The following is a 24,035-nucleotide window of genomic DNA, read 5'->3' as shown; positions in this document are numbered from 1 at the left end:
AGTGCTACCTTCCAGTATGTTACCAACATGCCACAGGAGGTCAGTGATACGGCTTCAGTACAGCACAACGTGTCACAGCCAGAATCACAACAACCAAAGCACAGCTGGTCTGCAGTGACAAATGTGTCATCTCAAACCTACAGTCACAGTTGTCGGTGAGAGAGCTGAGGAAGCATTTTATTTCTTAATGCAGTGTGTACACTTGTGCCTGAGCAGCTACAGCTGAGCATGCGCTGACTATTACTGTAGTCACAACTGGCAGCGGTGTAATATATGTTAAAGTATCATATTACAGCTCTGCCTCTCTGCGGAAATGAAAACGTCATTGAGAGGTAATGCAAAAGTCACTGCAAAGTATCACAAAGTAAAGATAAATAAATATGAAGGAACTGCAAAAGTACCCTTCCAAATTGTTTTAAGCTTAAGAATATATACATACTGGGTGAACATTTTGAAGGACTTTCTGAATATAAATAAATGTGTGACAATTACTCACACTGAGCCCAAGAAGGGAAACCACATTCTCTCCTACAAGTGTATGTCTGACTTACCAGCCCATCACAATTGCTGATAGCCACAGAGGCCTCTGGCATGTCAGTCACATCCCCAGTGAAAACACAGTCCCCGTGGATGCGTTCCTTGGCCTTCTCTTTAAAGTCCTCTTGCCATTCAACAAAAGCCCCCGGGGCCACCAGCCTCCTGTTGGCCCTCAGGCGGAGGTGAAGTTCTTTACCAAACACAGTGACATTGAAAAACAAGTGTTGAGATGAGGGAGGGGTGACTGAGGGCATCTCAGGGGCACTGCGGGCCACCCTTCTTGTCCTGCCAAGGTTTGAGACTGCCTCTGAAGCAGCACCAACAGCAGCAGCAGCACTTTTACTTCCACTTCCAGCAGAAACCACGTGAGAAATGTACCGGCCATTGGAGTCTGTGCTGAATGGCACGATAAGACCGTATTCACTTAACTTTCCAGAGAGTTTTTCTGATGGGACAGATAGTGTCAAGTCAGAGTCACATTTACAGATCTATGCCAAGCAAGATGGTATGGAAAATACTGTAAAGCTATGTAAAATGCCATGCATTAAAAAGAAACAGTGCTCTCTAAAGCAAACAGGAATATCTGAGCATGACAGCCCTATTTATATGTCTATAGAAATTAGGGGACGTATTGTCATCCATAACAGTAAGGCTATCAAACTTATGCTGACTTATCAGTAGAAGCAGAACTTAATTTAAATCATTATTCCCTACACATAACCCAGAGAGAGCCTTTCTCCACACAGTACGAAGGCACCACAAAAAGGAAATAAATGGATAACTCACCGTGTGTTTCTGCAGCGAAAATATGCTCCAAAAATACTTGACTGAGAGAAAAGTACATCAATAAATACATACAATCCATAGCGAGGGCTATAGTGTAGGAGCTGCCACTTCAGCGCAAAGTTTTCCTTTCTATTGTAAACTTAGAGCAGAGTCTTTCCTTCTGAAAAAAATAAGCACAAAAGCAGGAGAAAAGTCCTCAGAGCTGAGCTCCAGCGAGGCAGCCGGGCATTTCTGAGCGATCCCGTCTAGACGCCAAACTGACGGATACTCACAAGTTGCTTCCAGTCTTTTGGCCTGCGCTGAACTGCATAGAACGAGACTGCCCCATCCATTTAGGGAGCTAAATGGGGGGGATATCTGGGGTGCTGATGACGACAACTCCCCGGTAAGAACCGGGACAGTTTGAAGTAGTTGCCCCCACCCGGCCCCCTTTCTTCTTCTTCTTCTCTTTTTTTCTTCCTCAAATAACGTTTAGTAAGGCAGGAGTCCAAGTTAACGTACGCCTACGCTTAAAAAAAAGGAGACTAGAAAGGGTTCACTTAAAGTCTGCAGAGACAGAGCGTCCCGGTGGCGAAACATCTGCCGTCCAGTCGTGCACAATTACGCACCGATGGCTCGGCTGGGGAACGCACAACTGCTAAACTAAAACCACTACAGCTCAACAGTGGGAGCGACATTGAGCGTTTATAGTTCTAACTCATAGAGAGATTCCGGGTAGATTAAGTGGGAAAAGGCCACCTTTACTGTTGATGTTCTGTAAAATAATCTATTACTCTTTTTGAAACAGAGTGAAAAAGTCCAGACGCCAGATGCAGGGTAATAACTCTTACAGCATATTTACATTAGCTCACAAACATATGTTAGTGATGACATGGCCATAAATCAAGGGACACATTCCTAGGCATCATACCAAAGCACCTAGTGACAACAAAAAAATCTAAATCTACTGAAAACAATTACAGTAAATATCACTTGTGAAAAATGTAACATAGTAAATACACTTGATAGCATAAGAAAAAAAAGAGAGAAAACGTTTCCACTCTTAAAATAAGATGTCCTCATAGTTTTTGGCAGCTGTAATGCAAAAATGTTCTATCTTCATGAGATTTCAGAAGTTGCAGTTGGTGAAGAAGTTAATGGGAATGGGAATGGACTTCATAACAGCAAGAAAACTAATTATCTTTTAAATATCATGTCAAAGAGTATGTTAGCTCAAATTCAAGGGTACCTTGTAAATAGTCGAGTATTATAGGAACGCTGTCTGATTTGATCTTAATACACGTTTTCCATTTCTGTTGACTGCAGTTCTGATATCAAGAAAGTCAACTTTAAATCGTGCAATATAATTACCTCTTGCATTTTGAATCTCAAATTTCATAATCTGGGCTAATCCTGCAGATGTCACTGTGAGCATATGTTCCATTTGCAGAAAGGGAACAAATCCAGTGGCATCATTAGAAGCTTAGGATGTGTAAAAACTCTACTGTAGGTTTCATCAGTGGAATGAAAGCCTGTTAAAACTTTGGATGACTACTCAGGCAACCAGTATTTTTTTGGCCACTGCAAAACCTGCAGGAGTCTACTTAGTCAGACATGACCACACTGAGACTGGACCAACAACTCAGGAAGGACGAGAAGGGGGTTGGGCAGAAATTATTAGTAATTTTCAGGTTCTTTTTGAGAAGTAAGTTGTCTAGACTCGATATTCTTTTTCCCTTCCCCAGTTCCTCAAGTGTGTCTGGGCCCCAGATAAGAGCAGACTGCCTATTATGCACTCAATGTGTGGCTAATTAGCTCAAAGCTCCCAGGATGGTCAATGTAGAGCAGGTGTGGGTTTGTGCAGACGTCCCCTCTGGGCAGAAGAGAGAGAATTGGATAGTGATCCAAAGTTGTGCATTAATAAGCAGTGGAAACTAACCACAGCATTAAGAGATGGAAACCATTAACTGCCTTGTGAGAAGTTTTATGCTGTTTTTCCATCCATACTATTTGGAGTTTTTTTTTTTTTTTTCACGTGTTTCCAAAAGCTAGAAAGACATTCCACAATATAGAATAGTATTCAATTAGAAGCCTTGTTTTTTCCCTTCAGAAATGAATAGCTGCACTCACAGTCTGTGGTTAAGTCCACACACAAGAACAATTTTCTACTACAGAACACTCTGTCCTTTACAAGAGGAGCATAAGACCGAAACTGTAGTGCACTCTTCTCTCAAGCTGAACCCTGCTCTTGAGTTTTCCAACAATAAGATACATGTATCCATATGAGATAGTCTTGAGAAACCTAAATGTCTGAAAATGTAACCTTTTTGTTTTTCCCCATAAACATTCCACAGTGATGGCTTTCAAAGTCTAAAATGCTGCTGAATTTATGCAGATGTGGCTGCAAAGAATCATGCTTCCACTGTGTTTCCAGAGTGTGGAACTGTGGATGCCTCAGAGTGTGCTGTAATGTGGTCTAGCCATGCCAGCGTGCTGAGAAAATATGTGAGTTTTCATCTCTGAGATGTAGGGAGATGCAAAGCAGCTGCTAGTCTGCCCAGCAGCTTGAGGGTTGGGGTGGGGGGGCGGGGTCTGCAGCGTATGGATGGTGGGATCTGGGCCTGAGAGCTTCAGAATGAGTGTATGACTTTCACTTGTCATGCCTGATTTTTCTTGGAGTGTTTTCTGCATGTGTGGCTCCAGCAGAATTCCCTGTGTTCCTATAATCACAGGAATAGCTCAGCATACACTTAGTTTTTCCTGTTAGGGGTCAGATATAAAACTGTTGCAGCAAGTCCTCCAAATTAAATGATGAAATACACTGTCCATGCATTTTTGAGCAATACATGTGAGCGTATACTAAAGTGACACCCCTGGCAAGGAAACCACATTGTTATTGAAAAATAAGCATTAGTCCACATCATGTAGTTGCCACATAACAGAGCCTCTAAAAATGTTGCTGTGCTGGATTCATGATGTCATATAGATATATTTCTACACTTATATTACGTTGAAATGATCCACTTGTACTCTACATAGTGCGCTTTATAGTGAATCAGTGATTTTGGATTGCCATTCAAAATTTCAACTGAAACTTCTCACTTACTTTACAGTGCACTAGATTTCTGTATCTGGGTAAAGAAAAAGCAGGGTACAGAACTGTACGCTGCATGGGTCAAAATACCTCGGAGCAAACAGAGGGCAATAACGCTACCTGGTGCTAATGTTTGCTGTTCGATATTTTGATTTTTTAATAATCAGTTTGAAATACCTGGTGAGAAATTAATCCTCCTTAGATGTCTCAACCATGAAGTGAATCATCTCTTTTTCTGTCTGGGACATAGGACAGGAGGAATTATCAGTATATATGAGAATATATGTATAAATATGAATGAATGAATCAGTAAAGATCACATTAAGAAGAAGAAAAAGATTGTGTATGAAGAAGATCATCATATAATATACAATATGATATACTGTGAGTGAACAAGTGGACAATTTGAACACAGCATCAGTTGCATTGCACTTTTGGTCTTGTTTTCATTTGCTCTCTTTCATTAAATTTCTTTTAATCTTCTTTTATTTTCATGTGGGGGGAAAAATACTTTGGGTTTGGGTTCATGGAGACATCAAGTTTCCATTTCCAAGTTGTCAGGGTGACATTTTCCCTGCAAGATTACACATAACAGGGGCGGTCAGTGGCGTAGTGGGTTAAGCAGCCGCCCCATATATACAGAGGCTACAGTCCTCGCTGCAGCTGGCCCCGGTTCGACTCCTGCACCGACCAGCCCTGTGCTGCGTGTCTTTCCCCTCTCTCTGCTCCCTGCTTCCTGTCTCTCTCCAACTGTCCTCTCATTAAAGGCATAAAAAGCCCCAAAAAATACTTTAATAAAAATTACACAAAACACTGACAGCTCATATTTTACAGCCTTTATCATAAAACTAACATGTTTTACGCTAATACATCATTTCTTGTTAGACTGGAATGGTTCTAGGAATGCTACTGTTTAATTTTGGTCAGACTTAAGCACAAAAACATCTCAATGTCCACGAGGCGATTGAGATTTGGATGCAATAAATACTTTATTAATATTCATGGTTACATTAAAAACCCTTGGTTAGGTACAGTATAAAAGATAAGTGTAAGATTTAGTTATATCTAAGGTGGCAAAGGTGCAGGTTGCACCGTTTTTTCATCAAACTCTCAGTAGAAGAACAAAGAAGCTTGTTTTAGACGATGGAAAACGATCAATAGTACATCCATTTTTGGGGCTGAAGTCTGAACAACACTTCAGTAGTATGAAAAATGGAAGTCATACTGGACACATGAGACAACAATCTACACATCTACTGTCAGTTTAGGATCACCAATGAACCCAACATGCATGTGTTTGTACCGTAATTGGAAGCCGAAGTAGCAAAATTAAACCCAACACAAATGATAATGGGTCATGAAGGTCATATTCTGCAAGGTAAAATGACTGTTTTTGTCAGAGTCTGGTGGATTTGAAGATATGGCATTCAGGCAGATATGACAGCTTCGGTACTGAAAGGACTATCTGAGGCCAAGTTAATGTAGTAATATCATTCTAGATGCTCCTTTTTTTTTAATTCTCATTTTTTAAGTGAACTATATTTTGCAAAAACCCTGATCACTGTAGTTTCCATGCTGGTATTTCTTCCTTATTTTCTAAGTATAGGTTGGCAGTTTACTGTATAGTTGAAAACAATGGATATCTTCCTTTTAACCTCAAAAAATGAAACAATCCCTGGAAGAGATGACAGCTTGTCACAGGATCTTTAAAAACCTTTTTGGTTTTGGTCATTGTTGAGACTATAATTATCGTTAAAATTCACCATGGGTACATGCTTAGTGAGATTAAGATTTCCGCTTGTTATTTTTTTTCTGATGATGTTGTGTTTGTAAAATCAAAATTTGATAAGGGTAGAGTGAGACTCTGGAAATACTTTAAACGACTGCAAGTTGACACGTAGTCTTAATGGGCTGATTTTCAAGCACAATTTCTGTGTGTAGCTGTCTGATAAAGAGACAGAAAATATGCGCATGAGAGCAGTTTATTGGGAATTTGGCTGTACTGATTAACATTTATGCTTTACTGATGATGCAAAAAGATAGAACTTTGGAGCATGTATGGAGTGCCCAGGCCCATTTGAACCTAGCTGAGGATCTACACACCAGAATAAATCAGGCTACAACCACATTATATGGGGGTTAGGCTGGTTGGGGGAGCTCAGTTTCGAATCATTTCGTCAGGTTTTGGTCAGACAAATACAATGATTTTTTTTTTTCTTGTGCCATGTTAATATGCTTAATGTTTCTGCTTGTTAAAAGAATCACAGAATCCTCTCGTGTGTTTTTTTTTTTTTTGATAAAACAAAGATTTTAAGATGAGTAAGCTATAGAACCCTCATGTCAAGTTTCAAGAAACTAGGGATCTCAACGCATAATCTTAACATCGACTTTTTTTCAGTGCATACAATACAACTCAACTAATCCCTGAGACCAGAATTTTAAACTGATATTTTACAAGTCCCCTTGGTCGCCATCTTCTTCCTTTTTTACGTTCTGTTCCTCAATATTTCCTTAGGTCTAGGCCCCGACTTGGTTAGGGTTTTTGGAAAAGATCATTCTTTGTCATGAAATATAGCCTTTGAAAATCCCACGTTTCTCTCAAAAAGTCCCTCTGTGTGGAGGATAAGGTTATGGATAAATCTGGATCTTCTGACCACAAAATTGAATATGATGCAAGCCCCTGATTTCTAGAATTGTAAAATCTTGAGTCTATTAGTCAAAATCTTATCTTTGTTAAACCGTCCTAGTCCCTTTAGTGCATAATCTCAGAGACTCATCGACTGCATATACGGTATGAAGTAAATACCATTCTGAAGTCTATATTTCAACATTTTTACATCAACAAATTGGTCCTTTTACAGTACATATTTGGACAAGAGGTGGAGCTGAAGCATACTTGAAACATAACTGAACAAAAATTATGGCCCGATACATATATTGGATAATTGAATACTTTTCAAAATCTTCAGCACGTAGACCAGAAGAGGTGAGTCTTACTCAAGTCTTAGCTAAAGTCTATTAGGAGTCAGTTTTTCAATAAGTTGAAACTTAGAAGTCTCAAGTTTGTAGCTCTATTTGACTTTTGCATCTATTCCAGCCTCTTAAAAATATCAGTAATATGTTTAATATTTCAAGGATTCTCTGAATGTCTCCATCAGTCTTGATGCATGACTGTTTGTCTCATTGAGTATTTAGACTAAAATAACAAATCTCATGCAAAATACCCTATAAGTAGCCTTTGCCGTCATAATGGAGTGAAGCTATTTTTACTTGTATGACAACAAGCAACCAGTGGTTCTCTTGTATAGCTTGTTAATGCGGTCCAAGTCCAGTCTGGCCTTCCAAAGATAAATCAATTTTAATAAGGGCCTCTGAATATCAAGACTTGAGCATCTTGGTTATTTTCCAAAAGATCGGATGGGGGCAGAAATTTGAATTGAAAACCTAATTGTCAATCTTTATTTTTGCCTGCTGGCTGAGACTTTTCATTACTCTGCTCAGTGGGGTGTGTAATACCTTGCCTATCAGGGATCCTTTATCATTGCCTGTGGTAAATTAAGGCCCAGACTTGCAAATTTAAGATCATCCCTTCACCATCTTGTTATTACTAATCAAAATCCTTTGAGAGCTGACAGCACACTTGAGTCTCTGAGGTGTTTGTCATGCTGCCTTTATCCACACAAGAACAATCAAAGAGGATGGCGATGCTCTCATGCACCCCTCACACCGGCACTATGCCTCCTCTTTGAGCAGTTCTCTCATCTGCAGCGGGAAGCTTTCCACATGAAGTTCATTACATCCCCTCTCACCCCTCACCTCTCAATGCGGCTCTTTGTCCGCCGTAATCTCTGGATCCTTCAGAACCACTAGCTTGAATTTCACATTGGGAGTATCTCAATGAGTTTGGAAGGGATTTCAAAGGCAAGGGGCCGCTATATCATCCAAGCATGGTCCTCAGGTCCTGGGCTTATCTTGACCTGGAGTCAAGTTGGCCACATTCTGCAACTGAATAGCCCCTCTCCATATCCACGTGTTGTTTTAACCGATTTGTCGCTGCTGGTAAAGAGAAATTCAGGAACAGACAGTGCAGTATAAAAGTGTTACAACAAATGTATCTAATATACAACACCTATGCCAAAAACTCTGTGTCTCGTTGTGCCTTGTGTTAACTGTAAATATCCTGCAAACAGAATGCAATAACTTACAAATATCCTAAAGCTATATTTTACTCACAACAGAAGTATGACGTTTCACCTTAGAAAATATTAGCTCATCCTGAGTTTGACGGCAGCAACACGTGTAAAAAAAATTTGGCATGGGTGCAAAATGGCTCTAACAGTAATTGGTACTAAAAACAAACAGTTGGCGGAAATCTCATTCATCCATTTTCTATACTCGCTTCATTCTGTTCAGGGTCATGAAGGGGCTGGAGCCCATCTCAGCTGCGATTGGGCGAGAGGAAGTCTACACCCTGGACAGATCATACTATAGCAGAGCTAACACAAACCACCAAGGACAATCACATAACGGTCAATCTGGAATCACCAGTGAACCTAGGAGGCATGTTTTTGGTCTGTGGCATGAAGCAGCAGTACGCAGAGAGAACCCACGCATGTATCGGGAGAACATGCAAACACCACACAGAAAGGAAACCGTCTGGCTCTGAGGGGACTCTGTTGACCACCACACCACATCACCATGTAGCCTGCTGGATGAACAGTTTGCAACAACTTAGGCTAATTAGCAATGTGTCAGTAACACGGATGAGTTTAAAGGGAGCACCTTAGAGCAGCAGAGTCTCTCAGAAGTAACACTGAGCATATGTTTAAGGATTCTATAAGAAAACCCAGGACTGTTGAGCAGCTATAATCCTATGTCAGACAAGAATGGCACAACATTCATCTCCCAAAAGTCCAGTAACTGGTCTCCTCAGTTCCCAGATGCTGTTTAAAGAAGAGGAGATGCAATAGTGCTAAACATGGCCCTGTCCCAACTTTTTTGAGACACATTGCTGCTGTCAAATTAAAGATGAGCAAACTTTTTCCACGAAATAGTAAAATGTCTCACTGTCAACAGGTAATATGTTCTTCATGTACTAAAGTGAATGAAATATTGGTTAATGAGATATGCAGTTTTAATTACATTTTGCACTGAAACTTTTTTCAAATTTGAGTTGTGTATATCCCATGCACATCCCCATAATAAATTAGGACAAATTAGCTCATAAAACTAGATGACGCAAAAAGGAAACAAGTGTGACAAACTAAAGTAAGCATCGCAATCTGGACCACTTAGGTTTCCATTTACAATAATCCAGCCTGTGGCTGTGGTGTGTTAAAAATCCTAACAACTTCCGTACTCCCAAAGATAAGCCTGCTATGCACTTACAAGATGGGAAGTGATCTGAGATGGTCTTTCAAAGCAGGCCAGCGAAGCCAAGTGAGCTTCACTGATGTGCCAGCTGGTGGCTTTTAATCCTCTCACAGCCCTCCATTCTAGAGGGTGACCATATTTTTTTCTTTTTTTAATTAAGACCTTACCTGTACACATGAAAAGGCAACTCAGATTAGCCTTTTGATCTGCCTAAGCTCTTTATTACTGTGTATGGAATATGTTAAGATTTCAGCCCAACAATGAATCATCTGTTTTGTGTAAAAGTACGCTGCTTGATGCTCATAACCTGCTCTGCTCTCTGGGACTGGCAGTGACACAAGACAAAGAGGCCGCACAGATATACGAGAGGGATCTAAGCGGTGTGTACCTGGAGCAAAAGATGATGCCGAGATAAGAAGGGGAAAAAAGAAAGACAAGAAGGAAAGGGACGGTCATTTGGCTACTTTGCAGAATTGGAAACTTCGATAGAATGTAGCACAGCGGCGATTTGTGTGCAGAATATGCATGGTCAGTAACTCCTCCAACACACCAAATCCATGATACAGATGGATCTGTTTTAATACTCCCATAGAAAAAGAAAAAAATAAATAAATAATGAAATGATACTAAAAGCAGACAAGCAGTTAAATCTGTTATTTATTTCAGCCTCCAAGTAAGAAAATAAATGGCACATACATTGGTTAAAATATAACACACTGCCTCTCTGAAGAATGCCTCTGAAAAGGACTATGTTAAATTAGGCAAAGACATCATGTCTCATTACAACCTCTCCATGTATGTGCTCGTGTTATCAAGTCACAAAAATATGAGTGTGCACGAGATTCCCTCAAACATGAATTTCCATCTCATTTTCAGGTCATTTTTTTTTCTCAGTCTGAATCAGTGGTTTAATACACAACAGACTGGACCAAACAGGACATAGAGGCTTCTGTATGAAGGATTTTTTAATACCCTTTTCTGGCTTATTTTTCTGGTTTTAAGGCAGGATTCATAGTTAAAGCACAGCTTTGCAACCTAATGCACATTAACAAATTACAGGGTAACAAAATACTCTAATGACAAAAGTGCTTGGACTTTAAAGAATACTGTACAGTAAAAGTTACTCCATAGATGTAGGCACGCTTAACAATAATTGGCATGTCTTCAGTGAAAACAATGGTATGATTGTGGCCCTGATCAGGTGACAATGCAGTACTTTTCTGAGCTGTGTATGAGGCAACTATTATTTCTTTCCACTGATGTCACTCAGCTAGAGTTATATGAAAACACATTTAACCCTCATCAATTGGTACCAAGTGCTTCTTAATCCCAAGTTACACCAAATATTTGCAGGCTAGGCTGTTTCCAACCATGGATTTTACACTCAGATGTATAATTTGATTCCTGCTGACAGACTGTTGATGCAAAGGCTAGTTGAGCTAAGCTGATTAAAAAGAGAAAGCCCACCAATTCTATACATAAAAGTCTATTTCCAGCTCTTGGGGAGCCCTTGTTGGTCGCTGCTCATTTCTCACTGAGACCAACACCTTGAGGCTACATTAGCTGCCACTAGCGTCCATGCTGTGTTGATAGTATGTGTTGAGAGTAAAACGACATACCTCTGGTTTCTCAGATTACATTTATGGGGAGATGATGTACTTTTCTCCTTTTTTGATCACGCGTAATGTTACTTCATATAATGTTCATTTCAAATGTGGGCAAAGGGCTAAATAAAAAGATAAATGCATATGTAAAATTAATCCCTGTAGGTCTAAAGCTAACCAGTCATACGACTGTGAATATTTAATTCCCAGCGCTTTATCTGACATTCACGATTGCTGAAGTTTCTTTTTTTACACTGTCATCTGCTTTAAGCACAGGTCACCGATGAAGATCAGGTAGCCTGCCTCAAATGCTTCTGAAAGTTGTCCACTCAGCGAAAAGGGAGTGTGTTAGGGAACTGGGCCTTAAAGAGATGGGAGCTTAGTGATGCAGAGGGAAAAAATTTGATAAAGATCGGATTCCGTTTTTCTATTGCTGTTAATCTTTTCTGGTGGAACCAAATACACATACAGAGCTCAAAATAAACTTCCTTTAAGGAGGAGATGTTACCATTTCAGGAGGATTTAAAAGAACTGCAGTGAAAACTTAAGCAACACCACTCTGATGTTTAAAAACAGAAATACAAAGACATAAACAGCTTCAAATCTCATAAAAATTCCTGACATGTTAGTACCTGCATCATCACTCTATGCAATTAAATGTAAAAAGAAACGGGTACAACAGAGGGACACAGTACTGCTATTATGCTTACTGGTTTTAAAATTTGAATAACAGCATCTCGTGCTACACTCCTCCCAAAATCATCCACTCTTCTAAGGTTAAGAAGGCCCAAGGACACATTAATACTTAAATAACAGCTTTCATATGTACACAGGGACTCTTCTCAACAAATGCACAACCACTGATAACTGCTGTGTTATGAGGAAAAAGGTCAGCCCTCGAGAAAAATATCAGGTCTCACAACAGCAAACACCTGTAACATGCAACCAAAATTGTCAGGTGACGCAGTGGAATTTGCTTCGCTCCTTCACAACAATATTTAACTCTTGTTTTGTTGCAATCGAAGCTTTAAATGGCTGTCACAAGTTAGAATTGAAACTGTAATTAAAAAAAAAAAAAAAAAAAAAAGAATATTAGTACACATAAATTCTATGTCTATCGTTGCTTAAAAAAGGCACAAAAAAGGAAAGGATATCAACTTGTAACAAAGGAGCAACATTCTAACAAAACTTAGCATTACAACAAACTGGTACTATCACCTGTGACTTAAAAAAAAAATGCAATTACCCAAACAAAAGATGGTGTGAAGGCATACATAATACAGGGGTATGTTTTGAAGGCCGAACAAAGTTACTGGAAATGTCTCTTTCTCTGAAAAGCACAGTACTGTTTTGGTGCATTCACAGTGATCCTCACTCAGATAAACTCCCCTCGGATAGGAAGTGACTGAATGTTTTGCTGTTGCCAGCGGCAGCGCAGCCTGGCTAGTGGCGTGTCCCTCAGGTCTTCAAACTCGGAGAAGCCCAGCTGGTTGAGGATGTCATAAACTCCAGCTCTGGCAGCCACCTACCACAAAAACACACAAAATGTTCATGAAAACACATGACAGAAAGGCCAGGCCTTTTTCTTTATCCCACGATGACCACACACCAACACTGCCACCGCCACTTTTTCAGGGATAAAACATGCTACCTGCTGGTTTCCTGTGAGCGCAGCTGTTACAGTTGAACAATAACCATCTGCTCTGGGTTTAGAAATGACAGGAAGTGGCAAAAAAAAAAAAAAAAAAAAAAAAAGAATTTAGATCCTTTAAGAACAATAGCAACACCACAATGTAAAAATGCATTTTTATTACACAAAAAAACCTTATCTTAGCTTTTGAAGAAGCATTCAAAAGCCTGAAAATAAATAGGCCTCATGATGTCATGGTGATGTCACCGGGGTAATGTCAACTAAAGCTTGGGGGATAACAAAATTTGTAGATAACGGAGATTTTAATTACAAATTGTTTACATGGAATTCAAAAGACTGGCATGGGCTTAGTAGGGAGTTTATTTGCTGTGAAGCTGCTTTATAGGAAAATGTAGCCATCAGTGATGGTAACTAAAAGTCAGGATGCATGATGGTCCCAGCGTAGTTCGGCATCTGCTCTGCTTTAGTTGAGGGCGGTGTCAAAAAAATGCGTAAAATCCTGAAATGTCAGTTATTCCAGTTAATGTTGTTATTGGGACTTTGCCTTCTACAGGAAAGACAGAAGTAACAATGGACACATACCTATTTTATGGCTGAGAGAAAGTAAATATTATAATGAATTACTATAGTCTAGTGTAGCAATTGTCCGTTCCACTCATCCATAAATGTGTTTATTCAAATCGTTAACCTTTCTGTTCCTGGCTGCACAAACATTTTACATACTGATGCCTCTGGTAATGGTCATAAACAGTCTACACTAGACTAGAATAGAACCGTTGTAACTTGAGACCATTCACAAGAAAATTCTGAAATTATGTTGCTGTTGTGATGTCAACATGATGACAAACGGATGCTAAATCCAATGTCCCACATGCTTAACTCGCATCAAAAAGGACCACCACACCAAAACTCTAGATGGCCCATCACCACAGATTGAGATGAGCGTGTCATGCAGCCGATGAGGACCACCTCGTCTGTTAGAATGGAAGCTAAAATGAAAAAAATAACTTTCTGCACATGCCATGCAGACGGCTTAAAAATATCATCAAAAATCTGTCTCCACAGCCGGTGTACTAGATGAATTGGATAGATGGATGCGAATGTGCTACTATTAATCCCCCTTTAACATACAATCATCCATTATTGTCCCACACCAGTATGTTTCACAAGTCCACCGAGACCAACGCAGGCTCATTTGTGAATAACAAACTCTTTTTCACTTCCTGGTTGGGTTTTAGACAATAACGTGGTTAGTGTTAGAATAAAGTCACGGTTAGAGTTCCATTTCCAACCTGTCCTGCATTTTACCGGTTACCTTGGTTACATCTAAACACAACATGTTATGGCAAAAACTTTGTCGCTTCCCAGGTGTCTTTAGGGAGTTACACCACTTGGTTAGGGTCGGAAATCAAAACGACTAGAGAAGGGTTAGAAATAATCAAGATTAGGCAGAAAAAAAGCATGTTCACACTACAGACTAGTGAGCTGCAGAAGTGTTCCGACTCATTGGATATTGTGCATTGTGGGATCTTGTCCATATGTCCAGATATTAGCTCATTGCTTTATATTACATTAGTAAATGGGTTAATTAAAAGAAACATTTGGAAAATGTTTTAGCCTTACTGCAAGAAACAATTCCAGTTTTTAGTAAAACAAACAAGCTTAATTAACTGGAAGTACCAACTACATCACTCCTGTAACTTGGTAAAGTAATGGAACAGCCTTGGAGCAACACCATGGAAAACAGCTTCAGTTTGTTTCTCTGGATCTTAAATGACCGAATTTGGATGGAGAGATTTTCCTCGAGAGAGTTTAGTGTTAATGTTAAAGCTACAGGTCATGCTGAGTCATGGTGTGCTGTGGATGTGAAACCCAACACGATTCATGGGAAACACCATGGACAACCAAAAACATCTGGACATAAAGCCAAACAGTACAAACAAATCCAAACAAATCCAGAAGACACGGACCTCTCCGGAAAAACTTTTAAAGATTGAATGGCCCATTAGAAGTGCCACAGCTCGCCCAGTTTACTCTGCTGTTCAGTGTTCTTTGAAGAAGAAAAAAAAAAAGTAAAGAAGATACAAGGGCAAGCCAGATTCAGTGGGGAGTTCTACCACGTATATTATATTCCCCTCAGTTTGGAATCAGTGCAGATTTGGATGAAGCCAGAGGACATTCAGTGGAGGTAACGTGGCCGAAATTACTGCCAGTTTAACCTCACCCTCTTCTCACGCGGTCAAGGAGCCTGCAAATTGTGGAGTGGGGAGGAATGTGTGACAAGCAAAGTTTAAACACTGGCGTAAATAAGGACTTGCTTCATAGTTGCACACTTTCATGCTAAACAAAAATGGAAAAATGATTTTGGTTTGTATTCTTAAGGCTGTGAGGACATCCTGTTAGTGCAGCTTGAGAAACTTTTACAAATGGGCTGTTGGATTAAGTGCTGACAAAGACATACGGAAACAATGAACAGGAATAATAGTATCAAAATATTTGTTTCACTAACAATGATTACAGCTTAGCTGGCCAGTTTTTTGCAGAATTGAATACAGGCACCATAGAGAGTGGGCTGGATTGTCTACTTGCTGACAATGCAGAGTCAGATCTTACAACAGATCACAGCGGATATCATATAACATAAAACTTTAGTTTTAAACAGTAGCTCAAGATCTTTACTTCTTCCAGAAAACTGTATGAATCTTAAAGCCTCTATTTATCAGTTTTATAACAACGTTTTATTACTAATCCATGCAACGATGTACCTTACAGTACATTGGTGTTTTTCTTTCTGATGTATTACCGCAGAGCTCTACAAGCTTTTCGATAGGAACAAATGACTTGGTGCAGCACAACCATTAGTCAGTGGATGCGACTCCTTGGAGACACTGGATTTGCGCTATTAACCAGGGCAACCTGACTCATCCACTCCACCGCCCCGGCTGTCTAAATAAGGGATGTGTGAAAAATTGGAAACAGCGAAAGTTCGTGTTAGAGAGGCCTAAAAGAGGATGTTGGTCTGCTCAGATGGAGAGTGATTATATGCAATCACTCTGGAATCAGAGCTTGGGGTGTTGACATCCTGTTTCCATTCTTCTTAAGCATTGTTGAAAAGAACCCTCAACAGAAAAAAATAAATAAAAATCCATAATTTCATATCCAATGTCAAATAAGTGGTCGTGAGAAGTTTGCCCCCTCTCAGAGTGGATGCCAGCTCCTGCCAGGTTGGACTGACAGCATTGACAGCAAAATGGATTTCAAGCTGACACACAGACGAGGCCAAGAGAAAAGCTGAACTTCCAAAGAAATCAGCTGTACCACTTCTGCAGTCATTTTCACTCCTCCTTTCACCACCTCTATGACTTGCTTTTGCGTAGCTGCTTTCCAACATTGGAAATTTTTAGCATAGAGAATGTGAGTGTGTAAAATACAACCCGATTTACGAAACAGAATATAGGTAAGGATCCCAGCCTTAATATTTCAAGCACATTAACTTTTTATTTAATTTTTTTACAAAGAGCAAAAGAGACTGAGGCAGATGTCTTTTTCAGCGCGGGGGTAATTCATCTGTCGAGGCATTCCCCAAACAGTTGTCTCTGAAATTGTTCTCAACTCAATTGGCATTTTCTCATTATATTATGAAATATGAGAACTAACTTCTAATATGATAGAACTATTCTATTTTCACATAGTCCTCTCTCCTGCTGTGAGGGCTTACGTTATTTTAATTTCCACAGTGCTGCAAAATTGCTAAGAGAATCTGCAGATTCTTGAGACAAGGTTTGAAGAGTCAGAATATTTACAAAGCTTCAAAGTTTTCTTCACTTGGTCTTTGTTATCAATGACTGTAAACAGGCTAATTAAGTTGTATGATCTTCATAAGTAATTTGAGAGCTTAATTCCCCTGTTGTTGTCTTTTTCTGGGGAGTGTGCAAAGGGTGCAACTATGAAGCAAGTCCCTGTTTACGCCAGTGTTTAAACTTCGCTTCTCACACATTCCTCCCCACTTGTTGATAAGGAAAGCTGAAGGAAAATTTATTGTATAGGAGAAACAAATGTTTACATCTGCGCAGTGTAAACCAAAGTCAAAAACAAATAAAAACCCATCTGATTTCTGGGGGTAAATCACATCGTCACGCTCACTTTGATGCTCTGCGTTTGTAAAATGGCCTTGAAGTTATTGCCTCATGGCAACAAACTCTCTGACTGACAGTAAGCAGAGCTGTTAGAAAGATGCCCTTCATGCTGCACTGAAGAGATCACAAACACCAACACTCATTAAGTGGCTGGAGAGGTGGTGCTGGATGAGGGGGGCCAGGGCAGCAAGGAGGCACTGGTCTTTCCCACAGTCAGCTATCTCAAAGGCTGCACATACCGTGCCGATGCTGGGGACAGGGAGGCCTCTGTGCCACACATCAAAACAGCTGGAGTGACTGATAGGGTACCTCTCTTGCAGGCATCTGCGGTATGCACTGTACACAAGTCCTGCCATTGTGTAAAGGCCAGCATTTTGGATTAGAAAACATGGATTTCAATTCTACCTACTCTTCTGATGTTTCCGCTCAGATCTCACGACGTGGCCATGTGACATTAAGGACAATATTTCTCCAATGTGCGTACAATATGCCAGGAAGCGCAAATGACCACAAATGCTTTTTGAATACATACCCAGAACTGTGATGTTAATAGAGAGGTATGTGATCAGTCCCACATTATCTTGGAAGGATTACAGCATACTCAAACATAAAGCCAGAGAGTCAAAAAAGACTATCTTTAGCCACAAGAAGCCCAGCAACATACCATGTTATAAACCCCCTGAAGCCCTAATGTCAGCATCAGAGATTAAGTTTTCAAAGAGACAGAAGACACTATGACAGCAAACCACAAAATAAGGGTACAAAAAGTTCCCCAAGAAGCTTTGATCACCCCTCTTACTGAGATCTTTTAAATACTGTATTCAACTGTACCATGGAGAACTGGTGCAATTGACGCATTCAGGACCACATTCGTATGCTTTTACTGTCAAAATTTTGAAGATAAACATGATATTTTAGTTTTTAAATTGATGAACAGAACCAAAGTTGCTAATTTTCGATAAACAGCAACAATTAAGATCTTGGGTGATCTTTATTTCATATTTTATTTAGAGGCTGAGAGAATAAAGTGACCATTCTGTCAAGTTTTTTTGAGAAACCCCTGACTTTTGGAGGCTTTTTTTAAAGTGTGCCTAGAGTCTGAATGGATTACTGACATTTTGGACAGCATCCACACTTTATCCTTTTATGCATAAAACTGAACACATGCTTCTGTATTTATGAATTCCAACTCAACAGAAGCAAAAGCGAAAAACATATCAGAGACTCCATATCAACTGGCCAAGGCTGCTGCCCAGCATGACTGGAAAACTGCACCTATGCTTTTAGTGGCAATAGAAATCAAATTAGTCCACAGATAAACACATGCACAAAGCCAAAGTCAGATCCAGGACAGACTGTTCCACTCAGAGCTGACATGTTGTGTAACCACAGCATTAAAAGCATGACCAGCGGTGGAGATGACCCCCACTGTTGCCTGTGGCATTGCAGTTTGTCATTACCGATTCTGCCACGGTCACTGGTGATAGCCAACTGATTGTGCCCCGAGGTTGGCTTGGTCCAAATGGTTTGGCTGCTCCCGGATTGTGCTGCAACTGGGCCATTAAATACATCCCAAAGCTGGTGTGGTTGTGGGGATCGGACATGTTAAATGTTCCTCTAAAACGTGACATGTGGCTGCTCAAATATCTGTGTCCAAAATCAATCAGAAAAAAAAAAATTTTGTTTACAATGACATCCAGTCCTAACCCTTATGCCAAAGAATGTGGTAGCCACAGCAATTGCATCTCTCTAAAGAGTCTGACTGGTTTGAATAAATATCTACTTTTTTATACGTACATGGTAACGGAGGTAATGACAAGCTAATGACATGTTAATCATATGTTAGAGGAACATTGTTCCCACATGAGCCAGAGGTATTGAGTACGTGACAAAATGGAGGAAATGCATCCTATAATTTTGTATGCAGTTAGGTGATAATGTTCAAGCAGCTTTTGTCAATGATGCTTTTATATTTTAAGCAAATCACAAAAAAAAAAAAAATAATAAAATGACAATTAGAAAAAAAAAAACAATTATATATAGTTTTGGGCAACCTTTGACACATCAACTGAACTATATTGTTTTCCACGGCATCCTTTGCTGTCAATTTTAACCGTGTGTGTGTGTGTGAGTCTACAAAATCAGAAAAAAGACGCACATTATGTTGCCATTGCCAGGAAAAGCTCTTCTCAGTTGATGACATAGTTATCAGACGCAGAAGAAATAGAAAGTAGTTTCACTGAAAGCTGCACATGCTGTGTTCTGATTGTACAGTGACAATGGGGAAGACATTCTGTAGTTGAATTTTCTAAACGATCTCATATCTTCAGAAATGATGACCGTTTTCATTTTACTTATGGTTCAGGAAACATTGACATTCTTTACATTTCTTAGCACAGCCAAATTTTTTTCCACCGACATTGCAACAGTTTGCACTGCAGTATTTATCCATTTCATACGACCTTAACATACAGGGCTGGATTCAAAGAGAAAGTGTCATCTCACCTCTCGGTAACACTTTACCTTCTCACTCTCAACCACATACTGCTAATGTATGCAGCATGAACATGTAAGAACCATGGAAAAGGGGGGCCAAGAAAAAGGCAGCGAGAAATGTTTAACGCTGGGCTGTAAGTTCAGACTTCTGCCCCCTTACACTGACACTGTATCAAAAGCCTAATTGTGAGTCCAAATTGTACATGTAAAGACGAGAACCTGCCATGGTGACTATGCCTATCAGGTGTCCAGCTATCACAGAAATTTGATGTTATTCATGCAACAGCTCCATCAAATGGCAAGCGCAGACCACAGGCTACACAGTAGAGTAATACAGAAACATAAAGATTGTGTTTTTTCCCACAGAAGAAAAGGACTTTTAATCAGCAGTGGTAAGTAAACCTTAGCAGTTTTCAGGCACATTTATCAACTTGTGCTGGATGATACAAATACGATCATGTTATCAGAGACAGTATGGGGCAAGGATGTGACGTCAGAGGCCCCACCAGTTAGCTGTTAATAATATGCCACAAGTCTCACAAGCAGCATACTCGAATGTACAAGAAAGATCAGCTGTTGTGCTACTGAAAGACGCTAAGCTCTTTCATACTGCCTTCCATTTTGGCTTTCAATAAAACCCATTTTAAAAAGTGTTGAAGAACTGATTCAGAGTTCTGGGTGTAATGTAGCATGATTTTTTCTTTTTTATAGTGATGGAACTCGTGCTGTGAAAAGTACATCTGGCTTGTGAGCTTTGAGATGACAGAATTTATTGTGCAGAAATATTGTTTTGTGGTGCAAGCCATTTCAGAATAGAAATTTTGTGCTTTGTGGGCATAGTGCAGCAAAATGATTTACTAAAAAGCAAGTAGATCTAAAATAGGAGCAACATTCAGCCTTTTCAACTGAAAAAGGCTCATTAGATCTATTATGGTGTCATCTGAATAATGCTTTCCATTCAACTGACTGAATCAACAACGAGTTTCTAAATGGCAAAGTATGTGAGATTATATACCTTATCATGTACCTAAAGGACATGATGTATTTTTACGCTTCTCAAATTAGGCCCCCCGGTGTTTCTACATGTGAGGGACAATTGCCAGAATTTAACCACTGTGAGTACAATTGTACAAAAACACAAAGTGGATGTTTATCATAAAAGAAGCTCAAGGGTCAGGATTTTCAACAGTAACTGTAATAGAAGGAAATGGGCTAAAAGTGTTTAAAAGACTCATTATTTAAAAGGCAGAAGAGATAATTTAGGGAAATAGAGAAAATTGTTTATGCATCCAAAAACAGTCTTTTTAAAATAACTAGGTCAACTTGGTAGTTTGTATTCACTAAGGAGACCACATAAATACTAGCCTGACTACGTCATACTCACGATTCTAGTCAGAATGTGAGTCTGATACCGCTCAATAGAGATTTGAGTATGGGGCGTGTTTCAACCGAACCAGGAGAAAAAATGCCTCTTCGCTCAATTGGATAGACCTGCAACCAATCAGAGCAACGTAGTATGTGACGTAGATTAAGCAACACACACTTGTTGTAGGAAGGACGGCAAAAACATATTTTCTATCGATAAAAGCCTTTATCGCGTTCCTCTGTTCGTCTTTCAAAATGAATGCAATGTGGAGATCCTGTAGAACAGACTCGATGGCAGAATCTACACACCCTAGCTCTCCAGCGGCAGCCATGTTCAGCTCTTTAGTGACGTAGTCGATAATGTCCCTGTTGATCATCTGTCCATCATTGTATAAAGCCCGCCCTGGCAATCTGATTGGGTCAACCGATTCTTGGTCGGGCATAATGATTTCCCAACTGAGCAGAGCCAGACCGAACTTCCCGACCAAAACTTTTAGGGGCGGGGCTAAGTTCGGCTGGCACCCAGGCTACATAAATACAGCTGTACAAAAGAAATAGAAGTCAGTGGATTTAAAGTGAGTTGCATGGGCATTATGTAGCTCCAGCTATTGAACTAAATTGAACTTAACTGAATATAATTGAAAATTACTTTTACTAATGCCAATATGAGAAAAAAATAAATAAATATGCAGCAAAAGATTAAAGTTTGTGGGGGAAAAAAATGTTAAAAAGAGCTGAAGAAGCCTCTGATTGAACACAATTCACAGTTTGATCAATATGTTATATGGCTGGTGTGCAGCATTGCCCACTATGTTAAGAAACTTTTGAGACATTCTTTGAGTCCCTGGCTCTGATGTGGCTGTCCCAACAGATGGCTGCAAAGCAGATTGAACTCTGCACCAAAGACATTATAGAACGAAACAACAACATTGAAGATCCCAAGTTTCCTCAAGAAGCACAGTCTGCTCTCCCCTCTTGTTGGGTTGCATTGTTGCTTTTCCAGTTCAGTCTGTTTTCCAGGTGAACAAAAAGTACCTAGTGCTCCACCAACTCCCCCTCTTCTCCCAGGTTAGGAAACAGTGTTTGGCTTATACCTAGTCCTCCTAAAACCCATTATCATCTTCTTTCACCGTGTTTACATCTAAAATTAGGTGACTGTTACCACGATTAACCAACTGTTCCAGAGTGCACCGCACCTTATGACAGATGGCACTTTGGGATAGGCTCCAGCCGCCGTGCAACACTAAATTGTATTAAGTGGGTGTAGAAGATGGATGGATGGATGGATGGATGGATGGATGAGCAGTGAACGGTGAGACTACAGTCCCTTGTGGTGGGACATCTGCCTCTATTTTCTGGAGCTCTCACAAATCAGCATCCTCACAGCGCTACCCGTTTTGTACAGATGAGAGTGGGGTCGCTGAAACAGGTGAACGATGGCATCTCTACACTAATCCCAGAACATTAACACATAACTACCGACGTGAGCCAGTATTAGTTTCTTCCGGACCTTCTGATATGCGATGTTAGGGCAACAGCTCTGTAGTTTTGGGGGCATATTTTTTAGGTTCCGGAACAAGGCAAGATGTCTTCCACAGCACTGGAACTTTCTCCTGACTCAGGCTAAGAATGCTGAGGTGTTGTAGAAATTGAGCTTCTCAGGCTAAAGTACCCAGATATTGCAGTTTGGGATAAACCAGTCTGCATCTATACATTCAGATATGCTCTGTTCGTCCTCCATCGTTTTGCATCTTTTTGTAAAGTGTAAATGCACATTACACTTTAATACAGCTAAATTCCCAATAATGGCTGCAGTTGAATGGAACCTGAACTGTAGCTTGACTCACCTACGCATGGAACCGTACCGAGTTGGTTCCTGATGTAGGGGGAAGACGCTTGTGAGGCTGTGTTAAAAGCAATGACAGGGTTGCTGCGAGTCCAGGGAGTGTGTGATGAATCGTGTTGATCTGTACTGAACCTATTGAAAATCGGCTCCGTCCAGACCTCCATCAGTCTGGTAACCATTCTCCTTGAAGACTGATCTTTTTTTCTCCCTGACCACACATCTCTCAAAATGTTCTTCTAAAATTTGTTTTCCAGCATTTTTCTCACTTCCTTGCTCTCTTAACTTCTCTTTCAACTGTTTCTGCACACTTTCTGCTCCCTCCCTGAAGGCTTTCCGCTTTATGTTCAGCAGCTTTTTGAGTTCACTGGTGATCCAGGGCTTACTTTGGGGGGGAGGAATCTCACTGTCCTTGTGGAGGTAATACTCTCCATACAGAAGTTAACATTGTCTGTCAAACACTCAGTAATGGCATTGATGTCACCTCCATGTGGCTCACGGAGTGCATTTTAGTCTGCGGCCTCAGAGCAGCCCTTCAAAGTTTCTTTAGCTTCCTGAGAAAACCTCCTCATCTCTGCATCTCTTGCATTTTCATGGAATAAATACAATGTTTTATTTCCTCTGGTGAGGCCATTGACAAACTGTTGGAAAGTTGGAAATGAAGCAGAGAAGGAGATGTGGTTTAAATCTCCAGAGATTGCCATGAATGTATTGGAGTGTTGTGTTTGTAACCTGGCAACCACTGGGCTGATGATGTCACAGATAGCGTCATCAGCTATGTGAACTCTTTCTGTTGGTGATATGGACGTAAACTCAGAGCTGACAGTTCCATGTCCTGGGTACTGAGCCTCTCCTTCACATTCTCAACAAGCAGTGCAATACCTCCACATTTGCTGTGTCTCTGTCTGCCTGTATCGTCAGAAAGCAAAGTAGAGTCCAATATATGCTCCTGCAGCCATGTCTTAGTAAAACACAGTACTGCATTCTCAATATTCCTACTGTGTCCTCATTCAAACTCATCCATTTTATTTGCAAGCGATCTCACATATCCCATGACGATTGTGGCAAGAGATGGTTTAGATTTCCTCAACCTATTTCTCCATCTTGCACCAGCCCAACATCAGCGGCATCTTCACTTCAAGTAATCAGGGATTTTGAGATCCTATTCCAA

The 24,035-nt window shown here is 40.2% G+C and overlaps 2 protein-coding genes across 8 annotated transcripts in view; both read right to left on the bottom strand.

The window, feature by feature from the left end:
• adamts14 (ADAM metallopeptidase with thrombospondin type 1 motif, 14) overlaps positions 1-1,762 on the bottom strand; it is a 64,389-nt gene extending 62,627 nt beyond the window's left edge. For both annotated transcript variants that reach the window (XM_075458327.1, XM_075458328.1), the window contains exons 1-2: positions 1,324-1,762; positions 552-982 (exon numbers count right to left, since the gene is read on the bottom strand). In XM_075458327.1, coding sequence (XP_075314442.1) covers positions 552-982; positions 1,324-1,402 — 510 coding nt within the window. In that variant the 5' untranslated portion in view covers positions 1,403-1,762. The remainder of the gene's footprint in view (positions 1-551; positions 983-1,323) is intronic.
• An 8,646-nt stretch (positions 1,763-10,408) lies between these two features.
• The window catches only part of pald1a (phosphatase domain containing paladin 1a), a 61,177-nt gene continuing 47,550 nt past the window's right edge, over positions 10,409-24,035 (bottom strand). For all 6 annotated transcript variants that reach the window (XM_075457425.1, XM_075457426.1, XM_075457427.1 and 3 more), the window contains exon 20: positions 10,409-12,898. In XM_075457425.1, coding sequence (XP_075313540.1) covers positions 12,749-12,898 — 150 coding nt within the window. In that variant the 3' untranslated portion in view covers positions 10,409-12,748. The remainder of the gene's footprint in view (positions 12,899-24,035) is intronic.

The sequence above is a fragment of the Odontesthes bonariensis genome, chromosome 23 (genome assembly GCF_027942865.1).
Source record: "Odontesthes bonariensis isolate fOdoBon6 chromosome 23, fOdoBon6.hap1, whole genome shotgun sequence".
Taxonomy (NCBI): domain Eukaryota; kingdom Metazoa; phylum Chordata; class Actinopteri; order Atheriniformes; family Atherinopsidae; genus Odontesthes; species Odontesthes bonariensis.
Note: the sequence above shows the minus strand (reverse complement) of the source record. Positions and strands in the feature narration are given on the sequence as shown.